At 48.8% G+C, this 21,765-nt stretch overlaps 2 protein-coding genes across 5 annotated transcripts in view; both read left to right on the top strand.

Moving 5' to 3' along the window:
- Positions 1–16,607, top strand: part of vps54 (VPS54 subunit of GARP complex) — a 19,304-nt gene extending 2,697 nt beyond the window's left edge. For all 4 annotated transcript variants that reach the window (XM_076989298.1, XM_076989297.1, XM_076989295.1 and 1 more), the window contains exons 3-23: positions 292–533; positions 1,141–1,222; positions 1,515–1,549; positions 3,526–3,657; positions 7,271–7,656; positions 8,326–8,452; positions 9,458–9,565; positions 9,688–9,743; positions 9,875–9,971; positions 10,142–10,515; positions 10,644–10,767; positions 10,927–11,108; positions 11,227–11,339; positions 11,448–11,511; positions 12,693–12,798; positions 12,929–13,016; positions 13,854–13,975; positions 14,121–14,201; positions 14,508–14,615; positions 14,835–14,929; positions 15,140–16,607. In XM_076989298.1, coding sequence (XP_076845413.1) covers positions 292–533; positions 1,141–1,222; positions 1,515–1,549; positions 3,526–3,657; positions 7,271–7,656; positions 8,326–8,452; positions 9,458–9,565; positions 9,688–9,743; positions 9,875–9,971; positions 10,142–10,515; positions 10,644–10,767; positions 10,927–11,108; positions 11,227–11,339; positions 11,448–11,511; positions 12,693–12,798; positions 12,929–13,016; positions 13,854–13,975; positions 14,121–14,201; positions 14,508–14,615; positions 14,835–14,929; positions 15,140–15,245 — 2,828 coding nt within the window. In that variant the 3' untranslated portion in view covers positions 15,246–16,607. The remainder of the gene's footprint in view (positions 1–291; positions 534–1,140; positions 1,223–1,514; positions 1,550–3,525; positions 3,658–7,270; positions 7,657–8,325; positions 8,453–9,457; positions 9,566–9,687; positions 9,744–9,874; positions 9,972–10,141; positions 10,516–10,643; positions 10,768–10,926; positions 11,109–11,226; positions 11,340–11,447; positions 11,512–12,692; positions 12,799–12,928; positions 13,017–13,853; positions 13,976–14,120; positions 14,202–14,507; positions 14,616–14,834; positions 14,930–15,139) is intronic.
- Positions 16,461–21,380, top strand: cunh19orf53 (chromosome unknown C19orf53 homolog). The gene is made up of 4 exons (XM_076989341.1): positions 16,461–16,601; positions 16,846–16,973; positions 17,652–17,707; positions 19,077–21,380. The coding sequence occupies exons 2-4, from the start codon at positions 16,886–16,888 to the stop codon at positions 19,230–19,232; spliced, it is 300 nt and encodes a 99-aa protein (XP_076845456.1). The 5' UTR covers positions 16,461–16,601; positions 16,846–16,885; the 3' UTR covers positions 19,233–21,380.
- The last annotated feature ends 385 nt before the right edge of the window (positions 21,381–21,765 follow it).

Genomic DNA, 21,765 nt, shown 5'->3' on the forward strand with positions numbered 1-21,765 from the left:
ATTGGATGTGATGGTCTACCGACACATAAACATAACTCTTACTACGCACACACAGCGTACTGAGGATCTTAACACAGTGCTTGCAAATAATATAGAATTTACCTGAACTATAGTAGTAGAACTGAACTCTAGTCCAGAATAATGCTAGCTTGCTATGATTCAAGTGCGTTGCTTGCTATGTTAGCATTGCTGTTGTTGCAGTCTCATTTATCCTGTTAACTTTATCCGTCTGTTGATTGGTTAGGGGCTTTAGCATGCACAGTCTGAACTACATTTCCCACGTTGCCGCAGGCGATGCCCGGGGGCTGTGTGAGGGGCCGTCGGTGGTGGCAGACCAGCACCGGTGGACGGTGTACAGCTCCAAGGTGAACCTGCCAGCGGCACTGAACGACCCTAGGCTGGCCAAGCGCGAGTCGGACTTCTTCACCAAGTCATGGGGCGTGGACTTCACCGAGGGGGAGGTGCTGCCTTCTCCCTGTCTGCCTGCCATCACGGCCGAGCACTTCAGTTCCTACCTGCAGGAGACGGCTCAGGTAACGGCCATGTCCACACTTGCACGCACACACTGACAGTCTGACACACAGTTAATTATTCAGGAGCTGCAGTTGCCAGAAGGGATTGTGGGTGGGTTTGTGTGTGCGCGTGTGTATGTATGTGTGTGTGTACAAGAAGAGAGAGAAGAGTGCATTTGCGTGAGGGTGAATGGGAGAGACAGAGAAATGAGGGGTTTGTGTAAGTGAGTAAAATAAAAGAGAAGAATGGACATGTGCATATGAATGGGAGAGAGGTGTGTGAGTGTGTGTGTGTGTGAGAGAGACTATAAGACCGCAGTGAGTGGAGAGTAGTTTTCTTCCTGGTGTTGATCCTTCATGTGCAGCGCCAAAGCACTGCAGTCAGAACAAAAAAAAGACATAAAATATTAACAGTAATAGTTTGAAGAACAATGCATAGTGTTGATGAACAACAGTCAGGAATTTAGCCTCATGCTGATGAGCTGTGCTACCTGAGCTGCAGAGCTGTGATTCAGTGCAGTAGGCACAGTTGATCTCGGGTCAGCGCCACACTGCAGACGGCACGACCGGACCTGCTCACATTCACCTTCGGGTTCAGAACGTTTCTTTACTCTACTTTGCTTTTCAGAGGGAGAAAATCCATGAGAGGTGTAAGAACGTTTGCCCCAGTAAAGACGATCCGGCCCTCCCCAGCATCACCACCGACCACGGTACCGTACTGACCCTCACACAGGGACACTGGTCCTCTCAAAAGGATTTTAAGATAAACCCATTGAATCAAGTGGTATTAGATAATCGGATTTAATTTGAATGGAGATATAATCAAATAGAATAGGCAGTTGAGTCAGTTTGTTCAGCAAATATAATGTGTATCTTGCCATTATTATTCATATGGTGCTAACACACCCAGCATGAGGGAGTGTCTGTGAGAGAATGCGCATGTGTGTGTGCGCGCGTGTGTGTGTTTGTGGTATTAAAATATTCTTCTCTTTGTCTTCCTAGATAAGGCCAAAGAGGATCTTGAGCAGGTGCCCAAGGTGAGAACTGAGCAGTGTCTCCTCCCACATATGGCTCGGTCTGTTCCTCCACCTTCTCCCCGTGCCCTCATCTCCCCTCCTCCACCCTCTCCCCGTGCCATCATCTCCCCTCCTCCACCCTCTCCCCGTGCCATCATCTCCCCTCCTCCACCCTCTCCCTGTGCCCCATCTCCCCTCCTCCACCCTCTCCCCGTGCCATCATCTCCCCTCCTCCACCCTCTCCCCGTGCCCTCATCTCCCCTCCTCCACCCTCTCCCTGTGCCCTCATCTCCCCTCCTCCACCCTCTCCCTGTGCCCCATCTCCCCTCCTCCACCCTCTCCCCGTGCCATCATCTCCCCTCCTCCACCCTCTCCCCGTGCCATCATCTCCCCTCCTCCACCCTCTCCCTGTGCCCCATCTCCCCTCCTCCACCCTCTCCCCGTGCCATCATCTCCCCTCCTCCACCCTCTCCCCGTGCCCTCATCTCCCCTCCTCCACCCTCTCCCTGTGCCCTCATCTCCCCTCCTCCACCCTCTCCCTGTGCCCCATCTCCCCTCCTCCACCCTCTCCCCGTGCCATCATCTCCCCTCCTCCACCCTCTCCCCGTGCCATCATCTCCCCTCCTCCACCCTCTCCCTGTGCCCCATCTCCCCTCCTCCACCCTCTCCCCGTGCCATCATCTTCCCTCCTCCACCCTCTCCCCGTGCCCTCATCTCCCCTCCTCCACCCTCTCCCCGTGCCATCATCTTCCCTCCTCCACCCTCTCCCTGTGCCCTCATCTCCCCTCATCTCCACCCTCTCCTGTGCCCTCATCTCCCCTCCTCCACCCTCTCCCTGTGCCCCATCTCCCCTCCTCCACCCTCTCCCCGTGCCCTCATCTCCCCTCCTCCACCCTCTCCCCGTGCCATCATCTCCCCTCCTCCACCCTCTCCCCGTGCCATCATCTCCCCTCCTCCACCCTCTCCCTGTGCCCCATCTCCCCTCCTCCACCCTCTCCCCGTGCCATCATCTTCCCTCCTCCACCCTCTCCCCGTGCCCTCATCTCCCCTCCTCCACCCTCTCCCCGTGCCATCATCTTCCCTCCTCCACCCTCTCCCTGTGCCATCATCTCCCCTCCTCCACCCTCTCCCTGTGCCCCATCTCCCCTCCTCCACCCTCTCCCCGTGCCATCATCTCCCCTCCTCCACCCTCTCCCCGTGCCCCATCTCCCCTCCTCCACCCTCTCCCTGTGCCCCATCTCCCCTCCTCCACCCTCTCCCCGTGCCCTCATCTCCCCTCATCTCCACCCTCTCCCCGTGCCCTCATCTCCCCTCCTCCACCCTCTCCCTGTGCCCTCATCTCCCCTCCTCCACCCTCTCCCCGTGCCATCATCTCCCCTCCTCCACCCTCTCCCCGTGCCCCATCTCCCCTCCTCCACCCTCTCCCTGTGCCCCATCTCCCCTCCTCCACCCTCTCCCCGTGCCCTCATCTCCCCTCATCTCCACCCTCTCCCCGTGCCCTCATCTCCCCTCCTCCACCCTCTCCCTGTGCCCTCATCTCCCCTCCTCCACCCTCTCCCTGTGCCCTCATCTCCCCTCCTCCACCCTCTCCCCGTGCCCTCATCTCCCCTCCTCCACCCTCTCCCCGTGCCCTCATCTCCCCTCCTCCACCCTCTCCCTGTGCCCCATCTCCCCTCCTCCACCCTCTCCCTGTGCCCTCATCTCCCCTCCTCCACCCTCTCCCTGTGCCCTCATCTCCCCTCCTCCACCCTCTCCTGTGCCATCATCTCCCCTCCTCCACCCTCTCCTGTGCCCTCATCTCCCCTCCTCCACCCTCTCCCTGTGCCCTCATCTCCCCTCCTCCACCCTCTCCCTGTGCCCCATCTCCCCTCCTCCACCCTCTCCCCGTGCCCTCATCTCCCCTCCTCCACCCTCTCCCTGTGCCCTCATCTCCCCTCCTCCACCCTCTCCCTGTGCCCTCATCTCCCCTCCTCCACCCTCTCCTGTGTGTGCTGCAGATCTTCATGAGGCCGGACTTCGTGCTGGACGATGCCTCCACCTTCAGTGCCGTCCTGCCCTGGTCACACTTCAGTGTCTCCGGGGGTAAGAACAGCTGCGACGGTGCGTCGTCACGGTTACTGCAGGAGAAGGTGAGGAGGCAGAAGGTCGCTACTGCCTAAACATGCCGGCTTCGCCACCACGTCACCATGTTGACTTGAACTGCCGTGAAGACACAGCTCTGACTACTGTACATAATGTGTCTCGTTTGGTGACCTGTTGTCCACTTTTCTGTTTGTAAGAGAATCAAAATTTTTGGTAGAATAGTTTTTACATTTTACTGTTGAGTATGTGAATTTGTCACTGTGTGGGAGAAGGTGCTGTTCTGTCTCGACCTCCAACCTCTCACAGTGACCACACAGTTGTCTCTCTCTGGACACCCAGGACTGCGGTTCTCACAGACTTTGTCACAGACTTTGTACTGGTCTCTGCTGACCTTGTAGAGACATTCTGCACATTCGTATCCTCAAGACCTCTAGACCTTTGGTGTCTTTGTCTTCTGTGCTAGTTTGGTTAACTCTGCTTGTCTTGAGACGGTTGTTTTGGGGTTTATGTTGGGACCAGCTGACGGGACTGGATTTAGGGGTTAGTAGCAGTCTGAGCTCTTGGATTTGAAGTGTTTCATACTACATTGTATTTTAATCACTAGATTTTAGATGGAGTTTTATAGATTTTTTTGAGTGCATGAAGTAGATGGAAGTGGACTTAATGGCGCCCTACATGCATTAGTTGGTGTTTCTCTGAACCTCGTGTAGAATTGTGCAGAGCTTGGCATATTCTCTGGGAAGGCTGTCCCATCCAGTGTCTACATTTACATTTACGGCATTTAGCAGACGCTTTTATCCAGAGCGACTTACAAAGTGCTTTGCATCCGAACACAGAATTCATCCTAGGAAATAGTACGGATAGGCCAGAATTCAAGACACCATTGAGTCAGACTACTACTAAACTACAGGAGTCAATGTCAATACCTAGTGTTTTGCAAGTTAGACATTTGCCAAGAAGCACAAATAACCATAGACAGACATACAATTTAAAGAACAACGCCAAGTGGTATCAGCTAAGTTAGTGTTCTGGTAAGAACTCAACAAACAGGTGGGTCTTCAGTCTACGCATATAGATAGCAACAGACTCTGCAGTCCTAGCAGTTAATGGAAGATCATTCCACCATCTTGTAGCCAGGATGGAGAATAGTCTGGAGCTTTGTCTTCCATGAGACTTTAAGCATGGAGTTTAGAGTCGAGCCAAGCTTGAGGTTCTGGGTGTTCGCTGTACGGATCGGCTTTTGACCATGGACATCATGTAGGGAGGGGCCAGTCCATTTTTGGCTTTGTAAGCAAGCATCAAGGTTTTATATCTGATGCGTGCCGCTACTGGAAGCCAGTGAAGAGAGCGTAGTAGAGGAGTCACATGTGAGAACTTGGGTAGATTGAAGACCAGTTGTGCTGCAGCATTCTGGATTAGTTGTAGAGGTCTGATGACCCGTAGAGGAAGACCTGCAAGTAGGGAATTGCAGTAGTCCAGCTTAGAGATTACTAGAGACTGCACAAGCACTTGAGTAGCTTCCTGTGAAAGGAAGGGTCGTATTCTCCGTATGTTGCAGAGGAGAAATCTGCAGGATCTGGTCAGTTTTGAAACATGTGTTGAGAAGGACAACTCGTTGTCCAACGTTACACCCAGGCTTCGTGCAGTTTCTGATTGTGTTAACAAGGTGTTCTCAAAGGAAACTGTGAGGTTGTTGTGTGGGTTTGGGGTTCCTGGAATGTACAGAAGCTCAGTTTTGCTAGGGTTGAGCTTCAAGTGGTGAGCAGTCATCCATGAAGTAATATCTGCCAAGCATGCCGAGATACGCCTAGAGACCTGGGTGTCAGAATGAGGGAAGGAAAGAATTAGCTGGGTGTCATCAGCATAGCAATGATAAAAGAAACCATGAGACAAAATAATGTCACCAAGGGAACGAGTATATAAAGAGAAGAGAAGAGGGCCTAGGACTGAGCCTTGGGGGACACCAGTGGAAAGTTTACATGGACTGGATGTAGATCCTCTCCATGTTACCTGATAGGAACGGTCTTCAAGATATGACTGGAACCATTTCCAAGCAGAGCCAGTCACACCGAGGCTAGAAAGAACAGACATGAGGATGTTGTGGTTGACCGTGTCAAAGGCTGCAGAAAGATCTAGAAGAATTAAAACTGATGATAGCTTGTTAGCCTTGACAGCATGGAGCGTCTCGGTCACTGCTTTGAGGGCAGTTTCTGTTGAATGTGCCCGTTTGAAGCTAGACTGATTAGGATCATGGAGTTGGTTCTGGGTGAGGAAGAGAGATAATTGGTCATAGACTGCTCGCTCCAGAGTTTTTGATAGAAAAGAAAGAAGTGATACCGGTCTGTAGTTGATGTATCTTGTCTGAGGAGAGAGGGGAGAAAGAAGCCAAGGAGTTGAGTGTTGGGTTAGAGATACTAGTAGGAAGGGTGGGAGCTGGGGAGAAGGACTGACGGACTGCTGCAATCTTCTCTTCAAAGAAGATGACAAAATCCTCAGGAGTGAGAGAGGATGGAGGAGGGGGTGAGGGAGGGTTAAGGAGTGAGAGAGGATGGAGGAGGGGGTGAGGGAGGGTTAAGGAGTGAGAGAGGATGGAGGAGGGGGTGAGGGAGGGCTAAGGAGTGAGAGAGGATGGAGGAGGGGGTGAGGGAGGGTTAAGGAGTGAGAGAGGATGGAGGAGGGGGTGAGGGAGGGTTAAGGAGTGAGAGAGGATGGAGGAGGGGGTGAGGGAAGGTTAAGGAGTGAGAGAGGATGGAGGAGGGGGTGAGGGAGGGTTAAGGAGTGAGAGAGGATGGAGGAGGGGGTGAGGGAGGGTTAAGGAGTGAGAGAGGATGGAGGAGGGGGGTGAGGGAGGGTTAAGGAGTGAGAGAGGATGGAGGAGGGGGGTGAGGGAGGGTTAAGGAGTGAGAGAGGATGGAGGAGGGGGTGAGGGAGGGTTAAGGAGTGAGAGAGGATGGAGGAGGGGGTGAGGGAGGGTTAAGGAGTGAGAGAGGATGGAGGAGAGGGTGAGGGAGGGTTAAGGAGTAAGAGAGGATGGAGGAGAGGCTGAGGGAGGGTTAAGGAGTAAGAGAGGATGGAGGAGAGGCTGAGGGAGGGTTAAGGAGTGAGAGAGGATGGAGGAGAGGCTGAGGGAGGGTTAAGGAGTGAGAGAGGATGGAGGAGAGGCTGAGGGAGGGTTAAGGAGTGAGAGAGGATGGAGGAGAGGCTGAGGGAGGGTTAAGGAGTGAGAGAGGATGAAGGAGGGGGTGAGGGAGGGTTAAGGAGTGAGAGAGGATGGAGGAGAGGCTGAGGGAGGGTTAAGGAGTGAGAGAGGATGGAGGAGGGGGGTGAGGGAAGGTTAAGGAGAGAAGAAAAAATACTGAATAGATTGCGTGGGTTGGATGCAGATGATTCAAATTTCTTTCTGTAGTAGGCTGATTTTGCTGATGTGACTTCCAGTGAGAACTGTCTAGAGCAGGGGTACTCAACTAAATTTGCCCACGGTCCAATTTTGGCAGATACCTGTGACCTGAGGTCCGGTGCGGCGGGGGTGGCAAACATAAGTTTTTGTTTGAACAAATTTGAACTGGGATGTCTGTTCTGTAGTCTGATGGCTTTTTGCCCTTTTTCTTTTAGTGCATTCACAACCAGATCATATTTTCACCCTCTTCACCCCCCCCACAGTTGAGTCACTACCTGGACGTGGTGGAGGTCAGCATTGCGAGACAGATCTCCCTGCGCTCCGAGGCGTTCTTCCACGCCATGTCGTCGCAGCACGAGCTGCAGGACCGGTTACGTCGGACGGCGGGCGCGGTGGCCGAGCTACGGGCGCGCACCGCCGCCATGGGCCGCGTCATGTGCCGCGGGCCCCTCCGGGCGCTACGGGACGCCGTCACCCGCGGCAACTGCGTGCGCCTGCACAACAAGCTGAAGCTGATGGCGGCGGTGATGCAGACGCAGCCGACCGTGCAGCTGCTGCTCTCCAGCTGTGAGTTCGTGGGAGCGCTGGAGCTCATCAACACCACCAAGGAGGTTCTGCAGCAGGAGCTACAGGGCATACACAGCTTCAGGTGCACACACACACACACACACACATTTATATGCACACACACATATATACACACACACATATATACGCACACACACACACACATATACACACACACACTCACATATATACACAGCTTCAAATGCAGATATATACACACACACACACACACATATATACACACACACTCACATATATACACAGCTTCAGGTGCACACACACACACACATATATATGCACACACACATATATACGCACACACACACACACATACACACACACACACACACACACACACTCACATATATACACAGCTTCAAGTGCAGATATATACACACACACACACATATATACACACACACACACATATATACACACACACTCACATATATACACAGCTTCAGGTGCGCACGCACATGCACACACACATATATATATGCACACACACATACACATATATACATATACGCACACACACCATGCACATATACATACGTACATACTCATGCACGCACACACACACTCACACACACGCATGCACACACAAACACCATGCATATATACATACGGACATACTCGTGCACACACACACACACACCCCCAAACCACATCGACATTCTGCATCTCTCTCTCTCTCTCTCTCTCTCTCTCTCTCTCTCTCTCTCTCTCTCTCTCTCTCTCACACACACAGACATTTGGGCTCCCAGCTCTGTGAGATGGAGAAGTTGATCGACAAGATGATGGTGGCTGACTTCACCACCTACGTCAGGAGTGACCTCAACCGCTCCTTCGAGGAGGACAACCAAGTGCTAGAAAAGGTAACGCCCCCCGCGTCACTACGACAGGGTCACAGATTCCCCAGTAAGAGGTCGAAGCCTTCGAGTAAACCACTGGCACTTCCGCCGTTTCCTGGCAGCAGGTGTTGGTGCAGCAGCCCCAGACGTGTGTCACTGGGTGAGGGGTGGTGCAGCAGCCCCAGACGTGTGTCACTGGGTGAGGGGTGGTGTTGGTGCAGCAGCCCCAGACGTGTGTCACTGGGTGAGGGGTGGTGTTGGTGCTGCAGCCCCAGACGTGTGTCACTGGGTGAGGGGTAGTGTTGGTGCAGCAGCCCCAGACGTGTGTCACTGGGTGAGGGGTGGTGTTGGTGCAGCAGCCCCAGACGTGTATCACTGGGTGAGGGGTGGTGTTGGTGCAGCAGCCCCAGACGTGTATCACTGGGTGAGGGGTGGTGCAGCAGCCCCAGACGTGTGTCACTGGGTGAGGGGTGGTGTTGGTGCAGCAGCCCCAGACGTGTATCACTGGGTGAGGGGTGGTGTTGGTGCAGCAGCCCCAGACGTGTGTCACTGGGTGAGGGGTGGTGTTGGTGCAGCAGCCCCAGACGTGTGTCACTGGGTGAGGGGTAGTGTTGGTGCAGCAGCCCCAGACGTGTGTCACTGGGTGAGGGGTGGTGTTGGCAGGGGCTTCAGATCCTGTGGCTGCGTGTGATGTGTGATGTGGCCTCCAAGCCACAGGGCAGCAAGGTGGGTGCGCTGCACCCAAATGACGCCTACTTATCCGCGGTCAGTGGCAAGGGGAGTCGGGTCCCACGGCTCCCTCTGCCTGCAGACGTAGTGTACTGATCCCCAGTCTGCCCCAGTCTGCCCCTGTAGTAAACGTAAAGCTGTAATGTTGCTGAGCAGATTCTCATTCAGCATCATTCCAACAGGGCATGATTAACGACATGATTTAAGATTTGTTTTTCTAATAAATGTTGAAATTGAAATTTGAAGTGTGTGTGTGTGTGTGTGTGTGTGTGTGTGTGTGTGTGTGTGTGTGTGTGTCAGGACCGGTTGCAGTCTCTGGTGTTTGGCCTGCTCAGACAGAAGAAGCTGGACTTCCTGGACATCTACACTGACGAGATCCTGCAGGCAGCCAAGGGCATCATCAGACAGGTCTGGCCCCGCCCCCTGCTGCTGGCGTGTAGAAGCTGGTTGGCGTGTGTCTGAGACAGGTTACATGTTAAGCCCAGCGGATTTCTTCAGGCATGACTAATGTGATCTCTCTCTATACCCAGTGTGTGCTACGCTTAGTCTCTCAGATCGAGGAGATTGACACAGACACTGTAGTAAAGTAAGCAGCTTCTTTACAGCTACGCATTCTGTAAATAAGTTCAGGTCATTTTAATTTAGCATCCCTGAATGTTTCGTGTGTGTGTGTGTGTGTGTGTGTGTGTGTGTGTGTGTACACACACCTACATACAGGCTGCAGGATCAGATGAGACTGATGTCGTTTGCTCAGTGGTTCGAGTTGCTGGAGTGTGTGTTTGACCATTTCATTCTCTTCCTCACCAGGATCAAGGTACATCTCACCAACTTAATTCTCTCTTGCTGTGTATAGCATAGTCAAAAAAACACATATAACTGTGTGTGTGTGTGTGTGTGTGTGTGTGTGTGTGTGTGTGTGTGTGTGTGTGTGTGTGTGTGTGTGTGTGTGTGTGTGTGTGTGTGTGTGTGTGTGTGTGTGTTCAGGCCACTCTCAGTGTGATCCGTAACGTCGTTTTGGAAGTCCTAGACAACAGCCAGAGGAACCGGCTCACCACCGCGCCCGCTGATGTCGACTGTGAGGATGACGAAGATGAGGATGAAGATGAACCTGCAGGCCCCGCCCATCAGCCTGGGGAGGCGGAGCTGGCCTACCTCACGCACGAGGGGCTCTTCATCAGCGACGCCCTGAATGGCGCAGAGTGTCGTAGCAACACACCTGCAGGAACCCACAGCAAGATAAAGATGCGCACGGAAGCTTCTGGCAGCGACTCTGCCTCAGGGACCACGGAGTCGTCCTCCAGCAGGGAGCACACCACCAACACTACCTCCTCCCTGCCTCTAGGGGGCACCACATCACTGTGAGTGCCTTCAGTTTCATGAGTTCACACAGGACAATGTCTGGGGGGAAAAAAATCTAGAACTGTTAAATGTTTTGCCGTTTCTTTCTCTGCGTCTATCCACATCCCCCCCTCTCCTCTCTCTCTAGTGAGGATCTGATGCCGTCTGATCTCGAGTTGGGACGAGTGGCTAATAACATCCAGGAGCTGCTCCACACCGCATCAGACATCAGCCATGACCGCTGTGTCAAAGTACTGCTGGCTAAAGCCAAAGTATGTACACACACACACACACACACACACACACACTTACACTCTTGTATCTTGTAAATCAGCCAAACGTTGGCAAGTTCTGCTGCTGTGTTGGGGCCCATGTCCCCAGTGCTGTGGCTGACTGCTCCTGTGTGTGTGTGTGTGTGTGTGTGTGTGTAGGACGGCTCCCTGGAGCGCCTGAGCTCGGCTGAGTTTGTGTGTATGAGTCGGGCGGTGGAGCGCTTTGCGAGAGACACGGAGGAGCTGTGCTGTAGGCGCAGCGTCAGCCTGCGGGGGGCGCTGCAGAGCCAGGCCAACCGCTTCGTCCACCGCTTCCACGAGGAACGCAAGACCAAGCTCAGGTACACACACACTCACACACACACACACGCCGGGGGTGATTGTCACACAAGCTCCAATATTGGGGTATGTTTATGTATTTGTGTGTGTGTGTGTGTGTGTGTGTGTGTGTGTGTGTAGCCTCCTACTGGACACAGAGAGGTGGAAGCAAGCTGAAGTTCCAGCTGAGTTCCAGCACCTGGTCGACTCGATCGCCAATGGACACATCACACTGCCAGAACGCAAACACACAGGTACACACACACACGCCCCAGAATAGATTTGTACGTACACAACTTTTTTTTGGGTGTAAATTCCTGTCTGCAGGGCAATTAGTGTTTATCTGCCCCCCTGCTGTCCAGGTCCTGATGACAGGAAGCCAGCCGAGTTTCTGCTGGTGGACGGGCAGAAATACGCCGTCGTTGGGTGAGTCCTCGTCCTGCTGTGGAGACCTCCACGTCACCTCCTACTTCTGATGAGCTGTGGGGGGAGAGAGAGGAGTGGTCACTTACACGCTGTCCTAGAGGGCAGCGGAACCAGGCCAACCACAGCCCTGCTCAGAGAGTACCGCACATCCACACTGTTGAGAAATACAGCCATCGTAATACCGCGCTGTTAAGAAACACAGCCATCGTAATACCGCGCTGTTGAGAAACTCAACCATCGTAATACCGCGCTGTTGAGAAACTCAACCATCGTAATACCGCGCTGTTGAGAAACTCAACCTTCGTAATACCGCGCTGTTGAGAAACTCAACCTTCGTAATACCGCGCTGTTGAGAAACTCAACCATCGTAATACCGCGCTGTTGAGAAACTCAACCATCGTAATACCGCGCTGTTGAGAAACTCAACCATCGTAATACCGCGCTGTTGAGAAACTCAACCTTCGTAATACCGCGCTGTTGAGAAACTCAACCATCGTAATACCGCGCTGTTGAGAAACTCAACCATCGTAATACCGCGCTGTTGAGAAACTCAACCATCGTAATACCGCGCTGTTGAGAAACTCAACCATCGTAATACCGCGCTGTTGAGAAACTCAACCATCGTAATACCGCGCTGTTGAGAAACTCAACCATCGTAATACCGCGCTGTTGAGAAACTCAACCATCGTAATACCGCGCTGTTGAGAAACTCAACCATCGTAATACCGCGCTGTTGAGAAACTCAACCATCGTAATACCGCGCTGTTGAGAAACTCAACCATCGTAATACCGCGCTGTTGAGAAACTCAACCAACATCGTAATACCGCGCTGTTGAGAAACTCAACCATCGTAATACCGCGCTGTTGAGAAACTCAACCATCGTAATACCGCGCTGTTGAGAAACTCAACCATCGTAATACCGCGCTGTTGAGAAACTCGACCATCGTAATACCGCGCTGTTGAGAAACTCGACCATCGTAATACCGCGCTGTTGAGAAACTCGACCATCGTAATACCGCGCTGTTGCACCACTGTTCATCATATCTGAGCCCGTTGGAGGTTCTAAAACGTTTTTTCTTCACTGGAGCAGGGGTCACATAAGGGTTCAATCCTGTAGGGTGACTGGTTTTGTTTTAATAACTGAGCTCTGACCTTTGACCTCCCCCACCCTTGTCATCAGGACGTTGCTGCTGCTGATCAGGATGTTTCTGGAATACTGCCAGTGTGTGAACGACATTCCCACCATCACCACGGACATGCTCACACGCCTGTCGGACCTGCTCAAGGTGCGTGTGTGTGTGTGTGTGTGTGTGTGTGTGTGTGTACACGCTGTACTGCGGACAGTGTGAAGCTCAGTTCTGTGGCTGCTGATTCAATAGATGTCATCTGACGCTTTTGTTGTTTCTATGGTAATAGCACTTCAATTCCCGGAGCTGTCAGCTGGTGCTGGGTGCAGGGGCTCTACAGGTGGTGGGACTTAAAACCATCACCACCAAGAACCTGGGTAACACACACACACACACACACACACACACCTAACCCATCACCACCAAGAACCTGGGTAACACACATGTCCATGTCATAATAATAATACATTTTATTTGATGGCGCCTTTCAAAATCCCAAGGTCACCTTACAAACAGATAAAAGCAACAGTAATAAAGCTGAATCAGCAACCATTTAAATACATCAAGGTAAAAACAATACTAAAAGAGTCATGACAAACACCACAGAACAGCTTAGAGAGAATATGCTAACTTGAACAAATGAGTTTTCAATAGAGATTTAAAAGAGAGAAGAGAGTCAGCGTAGCGGGCGGAAGGGAGTTCCAGAGCTGAGGAGCACAACGACTAAAGGCTCTACTGCCCATAGTGACGAGACTATGGGCTCATGTGTTTAGCAGTAGACTGCGCTTGCTGGCGGGTGGGACGGTGTACTAGTGAGTAGCAGCAGTTCTTTACTCCAACACCCAGATCTAATCAAGCCGATGTTCTCACAGTATTTTTAGTAATATGTTGGTCCTCCTGCTCATAGAGTCCCTCCAGCGCCCCTGTGAGGTTCTGTAAGTAGTTCAGTCTCAGCAGACCCCTGTTCTGCTCTGACGTGAAGGACCTCCGGAGACTCAGTTAGTCCTGCAGATCCAGCCCAGAGTTCAACCTGCTCAGCTGTCTGTGTTTCAGTCACAGACTGCACCATATGCGCTGCAGACAGACAGCTGTGCAGACAGTCTTCAGTCTAGTGAAACGGTGGTTTTAACTAACCAGAAGTTTATTCTTGCATCCTCCATCCCCCTCCTCCCTCCCTCTCTATCTCTCTCCCCATCCCTCCATCCCTCTCTCAGCTCTTGTATCACGTTGTCTACAGTTGGTGGTACACTACATCCCTATCATGCGAGCTCACTTTGAGACCAAACTCCAGCCCAAACAGTACAGCGTCCTGCGCCACTTTGACCACATTACCAAGGTAAACACACTGTCTCTCAGACACACACACGCAACACAAAACAAAACAAAAGCACATGGCTTCCCATAACACTTCTTTCCATGGTGTCAAAGTCTAAAACTAATGTTTTAATTAAAGGAAATTTAATTGTCGTGTGTGTGTGTAGGATTATAATGACCACATTGCTGAGATCTCTGCTAAGCTGGTGGCAATCATGGATGGTCTGTTTGAGAAGGTGCTGTCCAAAGTGAGTGCCCCTCCCCTGTGCTTTAACCCCCACACTACTGAACCTTCTCCCTGAAAAAAATCATTCATCACGTCTGTTTATCTGATTACACTTTATGTAGTTAATATAAAACCTGTTTATAGTACCCGTTTTCTCTTGGTATGATGTTTTTATAAATGTTTCTCTTGTGGTAATTGTAGCTCCTGTGTATATGTGATTGTAGCCTGTGTGTCTGCTGTCTCTCCTGTTACCCGTGTACTATATGTATAGCATGTTTATATTGTGTGCGCGTGCGCGTGTGCGCTATCTCTCGTGTTTCCTGTACAGTATGAGGTGAAGGCTCCAATGCCCTCGCTGTGTTTCCGCAATGTGTGCAAACAGATGAGCAAAATGCACGAGGCTATCCATGACCTTCTACCTGAAGAGCAGACACAGGTGATTAATACACACACATATACACGCACACGCACAAACACGCACGCACACACACACACACACATATACGCACGCACACACGTACACTCACACGCACACGCACGCACAAACGCACTCGCACACAAACAGTGATCCACACAGCTCCCACATGCATAAAGTAACTGTGTGTGTGTGTGTGTGTGTGTGTGTGTGTGTGTGTGTGTGTGTGTGTGTGTGTAGATGCTGTTTCTGAGGATCAATGCAAGCTTTAAGATGCACTTGAAGAGGCAGCTTGCTCGGCTGGGTGTGGTCAACGATGGAGGCCCACAGCATGGGTGAGGTTCACTTTCTCTTCCTGTAGTGTTCACAGGCCCACACACACACACACACACTTATATATGAGCACCATGGTCTCCCTCTCAAACTTCGGCCCCTTTCATTAGAGCTTTAGTGCAAACAATGTCTCAAATAGCATTATCTCTCTCAAATAGCATTCTCTCATTTTCTCTCTCTCTCTCTCTCTCTCTCTCTCTCTCTATCTCTAGTCTGGTGGTGGTGGACGTAGCCTTCTACACAGAGAATATCCAGGCATTGCACTCGTTGGAGCATTTGGACTTGAACATGCCAGAGGTCTGGGAGCAGAAGAGGTGATGACACGGACAGCCATGTGCAGCTAATGGGGCCTTTCTCGCATGTAGGGGTGGAGACGTGCCACACCCTCATCCTTCCTTCAATGCAGGAAATGAGGTCACTAGCCATGCAGGAAGAAGGACACAAACACTCAGAAAATGAAGAACAAATAAAATCTTGTTAAATCTCTTTAAAACAAAAGCAAACACACAAAAAAATCTTTACCTCCTCCAGAACTTCACCCACTCTCCGGCAATCTCCTGCCTAATACAGAACACGCCTCACTGGGCCGGGAGCGCAGTACCACCCCCATCATTAAGCCCCGCTTCTGTAGAGGTGGCAAAGAGCTGGTTCAGAAGCGCCCAGCAGGGGGCGCTGGCTGGCTCAGGATAAGTTCTTTATGGTGAGAAGTGGGTCCTGATCTGGTAGAAACTCTAGGCTGGAAGCAAGTCCCTCCTTACGGGCTCATGACCCAGGACAACTGCCCTCATGCAGTTCTGTTGGAGTATATATATATAATGACCTCCAGGGGCTGCACCAAGTTGTACTGTTACAGGATTTCAAAATGGATAACTTATTTTCTTCTTATATTCTATGAAGTATATTTTATGAAGTATTTGTCTGTTTGATTGATTTATTATTATCTTCAAAAATGTGGGCCCTCAGCTAACTGTGGTGGAACAGTAATCTGTATCGAAGAAGTTTCTGTGAAGTGGCATTTTGTCCACGCCTGTAGAATAACGAGGTTAGAGCAGATACCCGGCCAGTCCGCTGCACTAGCATATTGCGAGTTATTCAGTACAAGTTCAGGACATTCTTAGTCTAATTATTCTGGTGGGTGTGGGTATGTAGCCAAATAGGGCAAACTACAAGCCGTTCTGAGCATTCAAGACACTAAAGGACACTAATGATACACAAACGTAAATCATCTCAATTCTAAAATGCCGTGGTGGTAAATTATAGGATTATGGTATGTTGGGTCTTGAATTTTGGATCTATTTATTTGATTTTGTTTTTTTTATTGTTTTTTATTATTAAGATTTCATAATGTGTACATGATTTGGTATGAAACAGTATAACATGGTCTAAATCCCTGGTCTTCATGTCTAGGAATGAAGTTGTTATTTCTTCCCTTGAACACTATAATCTTGGCGTTAAGAAACGCAGTGACATTACGACCGTTACATTACTGTGCGAGACCACGTGAGGTCTTTCATCCATCACCTGGGTTGCCCTGCAGTTCGTTCAAAAGTGCCTACTTTTGATTTAATAACTTCTGACGTGGAGCGCGTTTGCGTATCTTTGCGCTCGACAGAAAGACTGCAAGACTTTGTATGTGAGGACTGCTAAGTGACCTGAAATAAAGACACTGGAAAGGTGAAAGCGTTCTTGTTCTGTGTAAATTGAATAACAGCGCAGCGTAGTTATAACTTTAGTAGCAATGCGATATCTATTTGTTGCAATTCACGTTATTTACAGTAATGTTTAGAAAATTCCAGAAGCAGTTTTGTATATCGGCATATTTTTAGATTAATATTTTGTTTTGTACCTATTCTGTTTCTGTTACATATTCCCTAGTGCGTGGATTTGAGACTTTTATTATGTTTCATTCGTCTAACAGTTCCTATTCCCACTGTGTTAAACAACTCTACGTACAAGATATGGCTCAGGGTAAAAAAAAATTTAAGGCGCAGCGACCTGGCGGAGCCAAAAAACAAAAGAACAAACCAAAAGGAGTAAAGAAAGGAGGTAAGAAGGTTTGTAGCGTTAATGTGCGTGCCTCAACACTTATTCACTTCAAACGTACTGTGTAATGACCTGGTCTTGAGATACGCCAGCTAGGCCGCCATGTTGGTCTTTGGGACGGCGCTAGCTACCGTTGCCTATGAGTGACGTAAACACCAGCAGTGTTATATTCGCTAACTGGTTTGTGTTTGGTCGACGTGTTTATGGTGACTTACGCTTATTAGCAACAATAATATAATCTTACTATCGCACTCAGGTTCTGTTAAAACGTTAGCTGTCCAGCAAAATATTTGGCTCAGGGTTCGATGTTCGTCATTCACACGAATACGATCTAGTGTACAAACTGAACGCTATACCAAACTAATATACTTGGTTATTCCGAGACGATAGTTTTGCTGATACACTATATGGAAAGACGGATTAGCTAGCTAACGTTAGCTAACTACGGGCAAATTCATACTAGCCGATAAGCGCTTTAGGTCTTTTCAAAATAAAAGTCATGTTCCATTACACGTAACACAAGCTATGCTACTCTTCGTGTTTCATGTATTATAAGTGTCACGAGTCAGCTTGACTGTGTTAAAAGACTGCAGAGCTCAGCTACGTTTGCTTATTTTGCAGCGTAGTGTTCAATGTTGCAACGCTTTTCATTGTTTTCTGGCGTTATTTATGTTTTTGTAGGAAGGATCATTGCACCGAAGAAGGCAGCTGTTATTCAACAACAGAAGCTGAAAAAGGCAAGTTCGTGTGCGCATAACGTGTGCAAACCGGTATCTGGTGCAAACAGACAATTTGGCATTTAAAAAGCAATTATATGTATTATATAAAACAATAATATTTAATACAGTAAAATTGAAAATCTGTTTCTATAACGGTAGTCGATTGTCTTAATTACAACTTAAATAAAAGGAAAAAATAAAAAATAGGTGAATATAAGTTACAGTCAGCTGCACCATCCAGAAGAGACGTTATTAGCTGACCATGATGATGTTGACTACAGAGCTCATGATTCTGGCTTAAACAGAAATATGTAATAAAAGTAACAAATGTGCACGTCTTCAAATGCATACATTTAAGGCTTAAACTACAATAAAATTCTTATGAAAGTCAAGTTTAATTATTGAAAAATATACATGGCATATGTATATTATAAAAATGGGTCTGATTGCAGTATGAGAGATCTGAAAGATTCTCATCAATCCCCTGTGATTTACCATGACTATGTTCAGTGTGTTGAAGCGACGATCACTTCACATGTTCGTTTGATGTGTAGAGTGGAATCAGCCGCAGTCGTTCAAACAATTTAAGCAAGTTTAATTCGCAAACGAAGATCTTCGTAGATCTCGCAACACAGTGTGCTCCTTTAAGAGGGAATGAGATCTGACAATTTACAGTTAAAACAAATACTTATACCTTGGTCACTCCACCCAAATCACAGGGTTGCCAACTCTCACGCATTGAGCGTGAGACACACGCATTTGACTGTCTTCACACGCCACACATCCGATATCTCACGCCGAAAAAAATATATAGTTTATTTACCTCTGATCCACAGGTTCAAATCTCACTCCAAGCGATCTTCAAAAGTTGGCAACCCTGCAAATCATGTGACATGATTTGTTGCACCAATCATGGATCTATTTTGCACGCTCTACAGAATTTAGTTGGCCAATCTTCCAAGTTCCTCACATCGTAACTACTATGTTGCCAATTATTTTCCATATACGGGTGTGTTGCCTGCCTGTGGCCAAAGTGTTGCATCCTAATCTCACAAGTCTCTAACCTTTTATTTAATGTAAATAATAAAATACAAAATTTTAGTACACTGAAAATTTTAGTACAATTAGTACACTGATAGAACTGTTTTATGAACGCTTTAGCACAACTTTAAATCAAAAGGAACAATAAAAATGGTTGTGTCTGCCCTTGGAAAACTGACTGCCTGGTAAACAGAGGGTAGCACAGCTAGCAGGAACTGTGCTCTGACATGGTGTGGGGGAGTTAGCTGGTGTGGCCTTATCAAGTTCACATGAAAATAAAAAGGGCTAGCGCGCACGTGCTCATTGTCCGAGTATCAGATTGTGATGTGTCTGCTGCTTCTTGTAGGGTCTGGAGGTCGCCATCAGGGACAAGATTGAAAAGGAGGTCACTCAGAAGGCCAGCGGCTCCCTGCACAAGAAACTGAATGTGTTGAAGACTCCGCAGGGAAAGGGGGACGCCAAGGGTCCCCCGAAACCTGCCGCTGCCGGAACCTCCAAATAACACCCTGAGTTCAGGCCCATTGTTTCTTAGTGCGTAACTTGCTGTCTGGCTTTTAGCATTGTGCATTGTGTGTAATTTAACTTATGGCCACTAGGTGGCTGCAGTGGCTTTATTAATGGATAGACAACAACGCGAATGAAAACTGCAGCGACAACCTGAAGATCTGTTCGTACATCTGGTTCAAGGACCAGATGCCTGAAGAGGCGATCAACCGTTGATTTATCGGGTAGTGTTTTCTCTATGTTTCGGTTGTAGATATATAAGCATATATTTCTGACTGGTTCACCAGATATCATCTTGTATTCATTGATCTCCTTAAGAAAGCTAAAGTGGGTACAGAAAGTATTCAGACCCCTTTACATTTTTCGCTCTTTGTTTCTTTGCAGCAATTTGCTAAAATCATAACAGTTCATTTTGTTTTTCATTAATGTACACTCAGCACCCCATCTTGTCAGAAAAAATAAACAAATTTAGAAAGTTTTACAAATTTATTAAAAAAGAAAACCTAAAATATCACATGGTCCTAAGTATTCAGACCCTTTTAACTCATATGCTGTCCATTTCTTCTGATCCTCCTTGAGATGGTTCTACTCCATTATTGGAGTCAAGTCAACTAAACTGACTTAGACTTGATTAGGAAAGGCACACACCTCACACACCTGTCTATATAAGAGCTCACACCTCACACACCTGTCTATATAAGAGCTCACAGTGAATGTCAGAGCAAATGAGAATCATGAGGTTTAAAGAAATACCCAAGGAGTTCAGAGACATAATTGTGTCAGTCACAGATCTGACCAAGATTACAAAAGATTTTCTGCAGCACTCAAGCACTAAGAGCACAGTGGCCTCCATGATCCTTAAATGGAAGAAGGTTGAGATGACCAGAACTCTTCCTAGACCTGGCTGTCCAGCCCAACTGAGCAATCATGGGAGAAGAGCCTTGGGGAGAAAGGTAAAGAAGAAACCAAAGATCACTGTGGCTGAGCTCCAGAGATGTAGTAGGGAGATGAGAGGAAGTTCCACAAAGTCAGCTGTCCTGCAGCCCTCCACCAGTCAGGGCTTTATGGCAGAGTGGCCTCTCCTCAGTGCAAGACGTATGAAAGCCCACATAGTTTGCCAAAAACACATGAAGGATGGGAGGACTATGTTTGTATGTATGTAGTCTCCTAGACTGAGAAATAATCTCTGGTCTGATGAGATGGAGATTGAACTTTTTGATGTTCATTCTGAGTGGTGTGTGTGAAGAAAACTAAACACTGCTCATCACCTGCCCAATACAATCCCAACAGTGAAACATGGTGGTGGGAGCATCCTGCTGTGGGGGTGTTTTTCAGCTGCAGGAACAGGACGACTGTGGCATGGTTCAGATATTCAGGTATCCTGAGATATCCAGAGTGCTTTGGACCTCAGACTGGGCTGAAGGATCACCTTCCAACAAGATAATCACCCTAAGAACACAGCTAAAATAACAAAGGAGGAGCTTCAGAACAACTCTTTGACCATTCTTGACTGACCCAGCCAGAACCCTGACCTAAACCCAATTGAGCATCTCTGGACTTGAAAATGGCTGCCCACCAACGTTCACCATCCAACCTGACAGAACTGGAGAGGATCCCCAAATTCAGGTGTGAAAAACTTGCATCATTCTATTCAATACTGAGCAAAGGGTCAGAATGTGATATTTCAGTTTTTCTTTTTTAAATTTGAAAAATATTTTTGCATTGTTTTTTTCTTTCAAGATGGGTGCTGAATGTACATTAATGAGAAGAAAAATGAACTTTTTGATTTTAGCACATCGCTGCAATGAAAGAGTGAAGAATTTTAAGGGGTCTAAATACTTTCCATACCCACTGAAGGCGTGAATTTGCTGATGTCCAATTTGTGGTCAAATTGGGCTCCAACAGATGCCATTAAGATCAGTAAATCTGCCTGGATTTTGAGGCGTCCACGTCATTTGAATGAAGGAGGTCCCAGGTCATCAGTGAGCTGTGTGCGTGCAGCCAGTGAGCTGGTGGGAGGCGGTGGGGAGACTTGGTTTGCAGGTGTCAGTAAAACGGTGCACCGATGCTTCTCTGTTTAAACCCTCTCGGGAAGGCTGTAAGACTATTCAATGCGTTCTAGAATAAACTTCCACATTTGCATGTCTCCACGAGATGCCCGTGTGATTTGTTAATTTGATGGACAGCGTGTGCATATCCAGTTGCCTTCACTCGTCTCTGATCCCCCTCACAGCTTTACTGCTCTGCCTCATTCATCACATGGAGCTTTTCTCCTGCTCAGGACGTCAGCTTTGGCACTGACGCATTATGATCCTTCACGTCTGTCGACTGATGAGTTTTGGCTTGGTGCACTTCTGTTCTAGAACATGTCCTGGTTCTAGAACATGTCCTGGTTCTAGAACATGTCCTGGTTCTAGAACATGTCCTTGTTCTAGAACATGTCCTGGTTCTAGAACATGTCCTGGTTCTAGAACATGTCCTGGTTCTAGAACATGTCCTTGTTCTAGAACCTGCCTTGGTTCCAGGTCTTG

Source organism: Brachyhypopomus gauderio, unplaced genomic scaffold, assembly GCF_052324685.1.
Source record: "Brachyhypopomus gauderio isolate BG-103 unplaced genomic scaffold, BGAUD_0.2 sc67, whole genome shotgun sequence".
In the NCBI taxonomy this organism is placed as follows: Eukaryota; Metazoa; Chordata; class Actinopteri; order Gymnotiformes; family Hypopomidae; genus Brachyhypopomus; species Brachyhypopomus gauderio.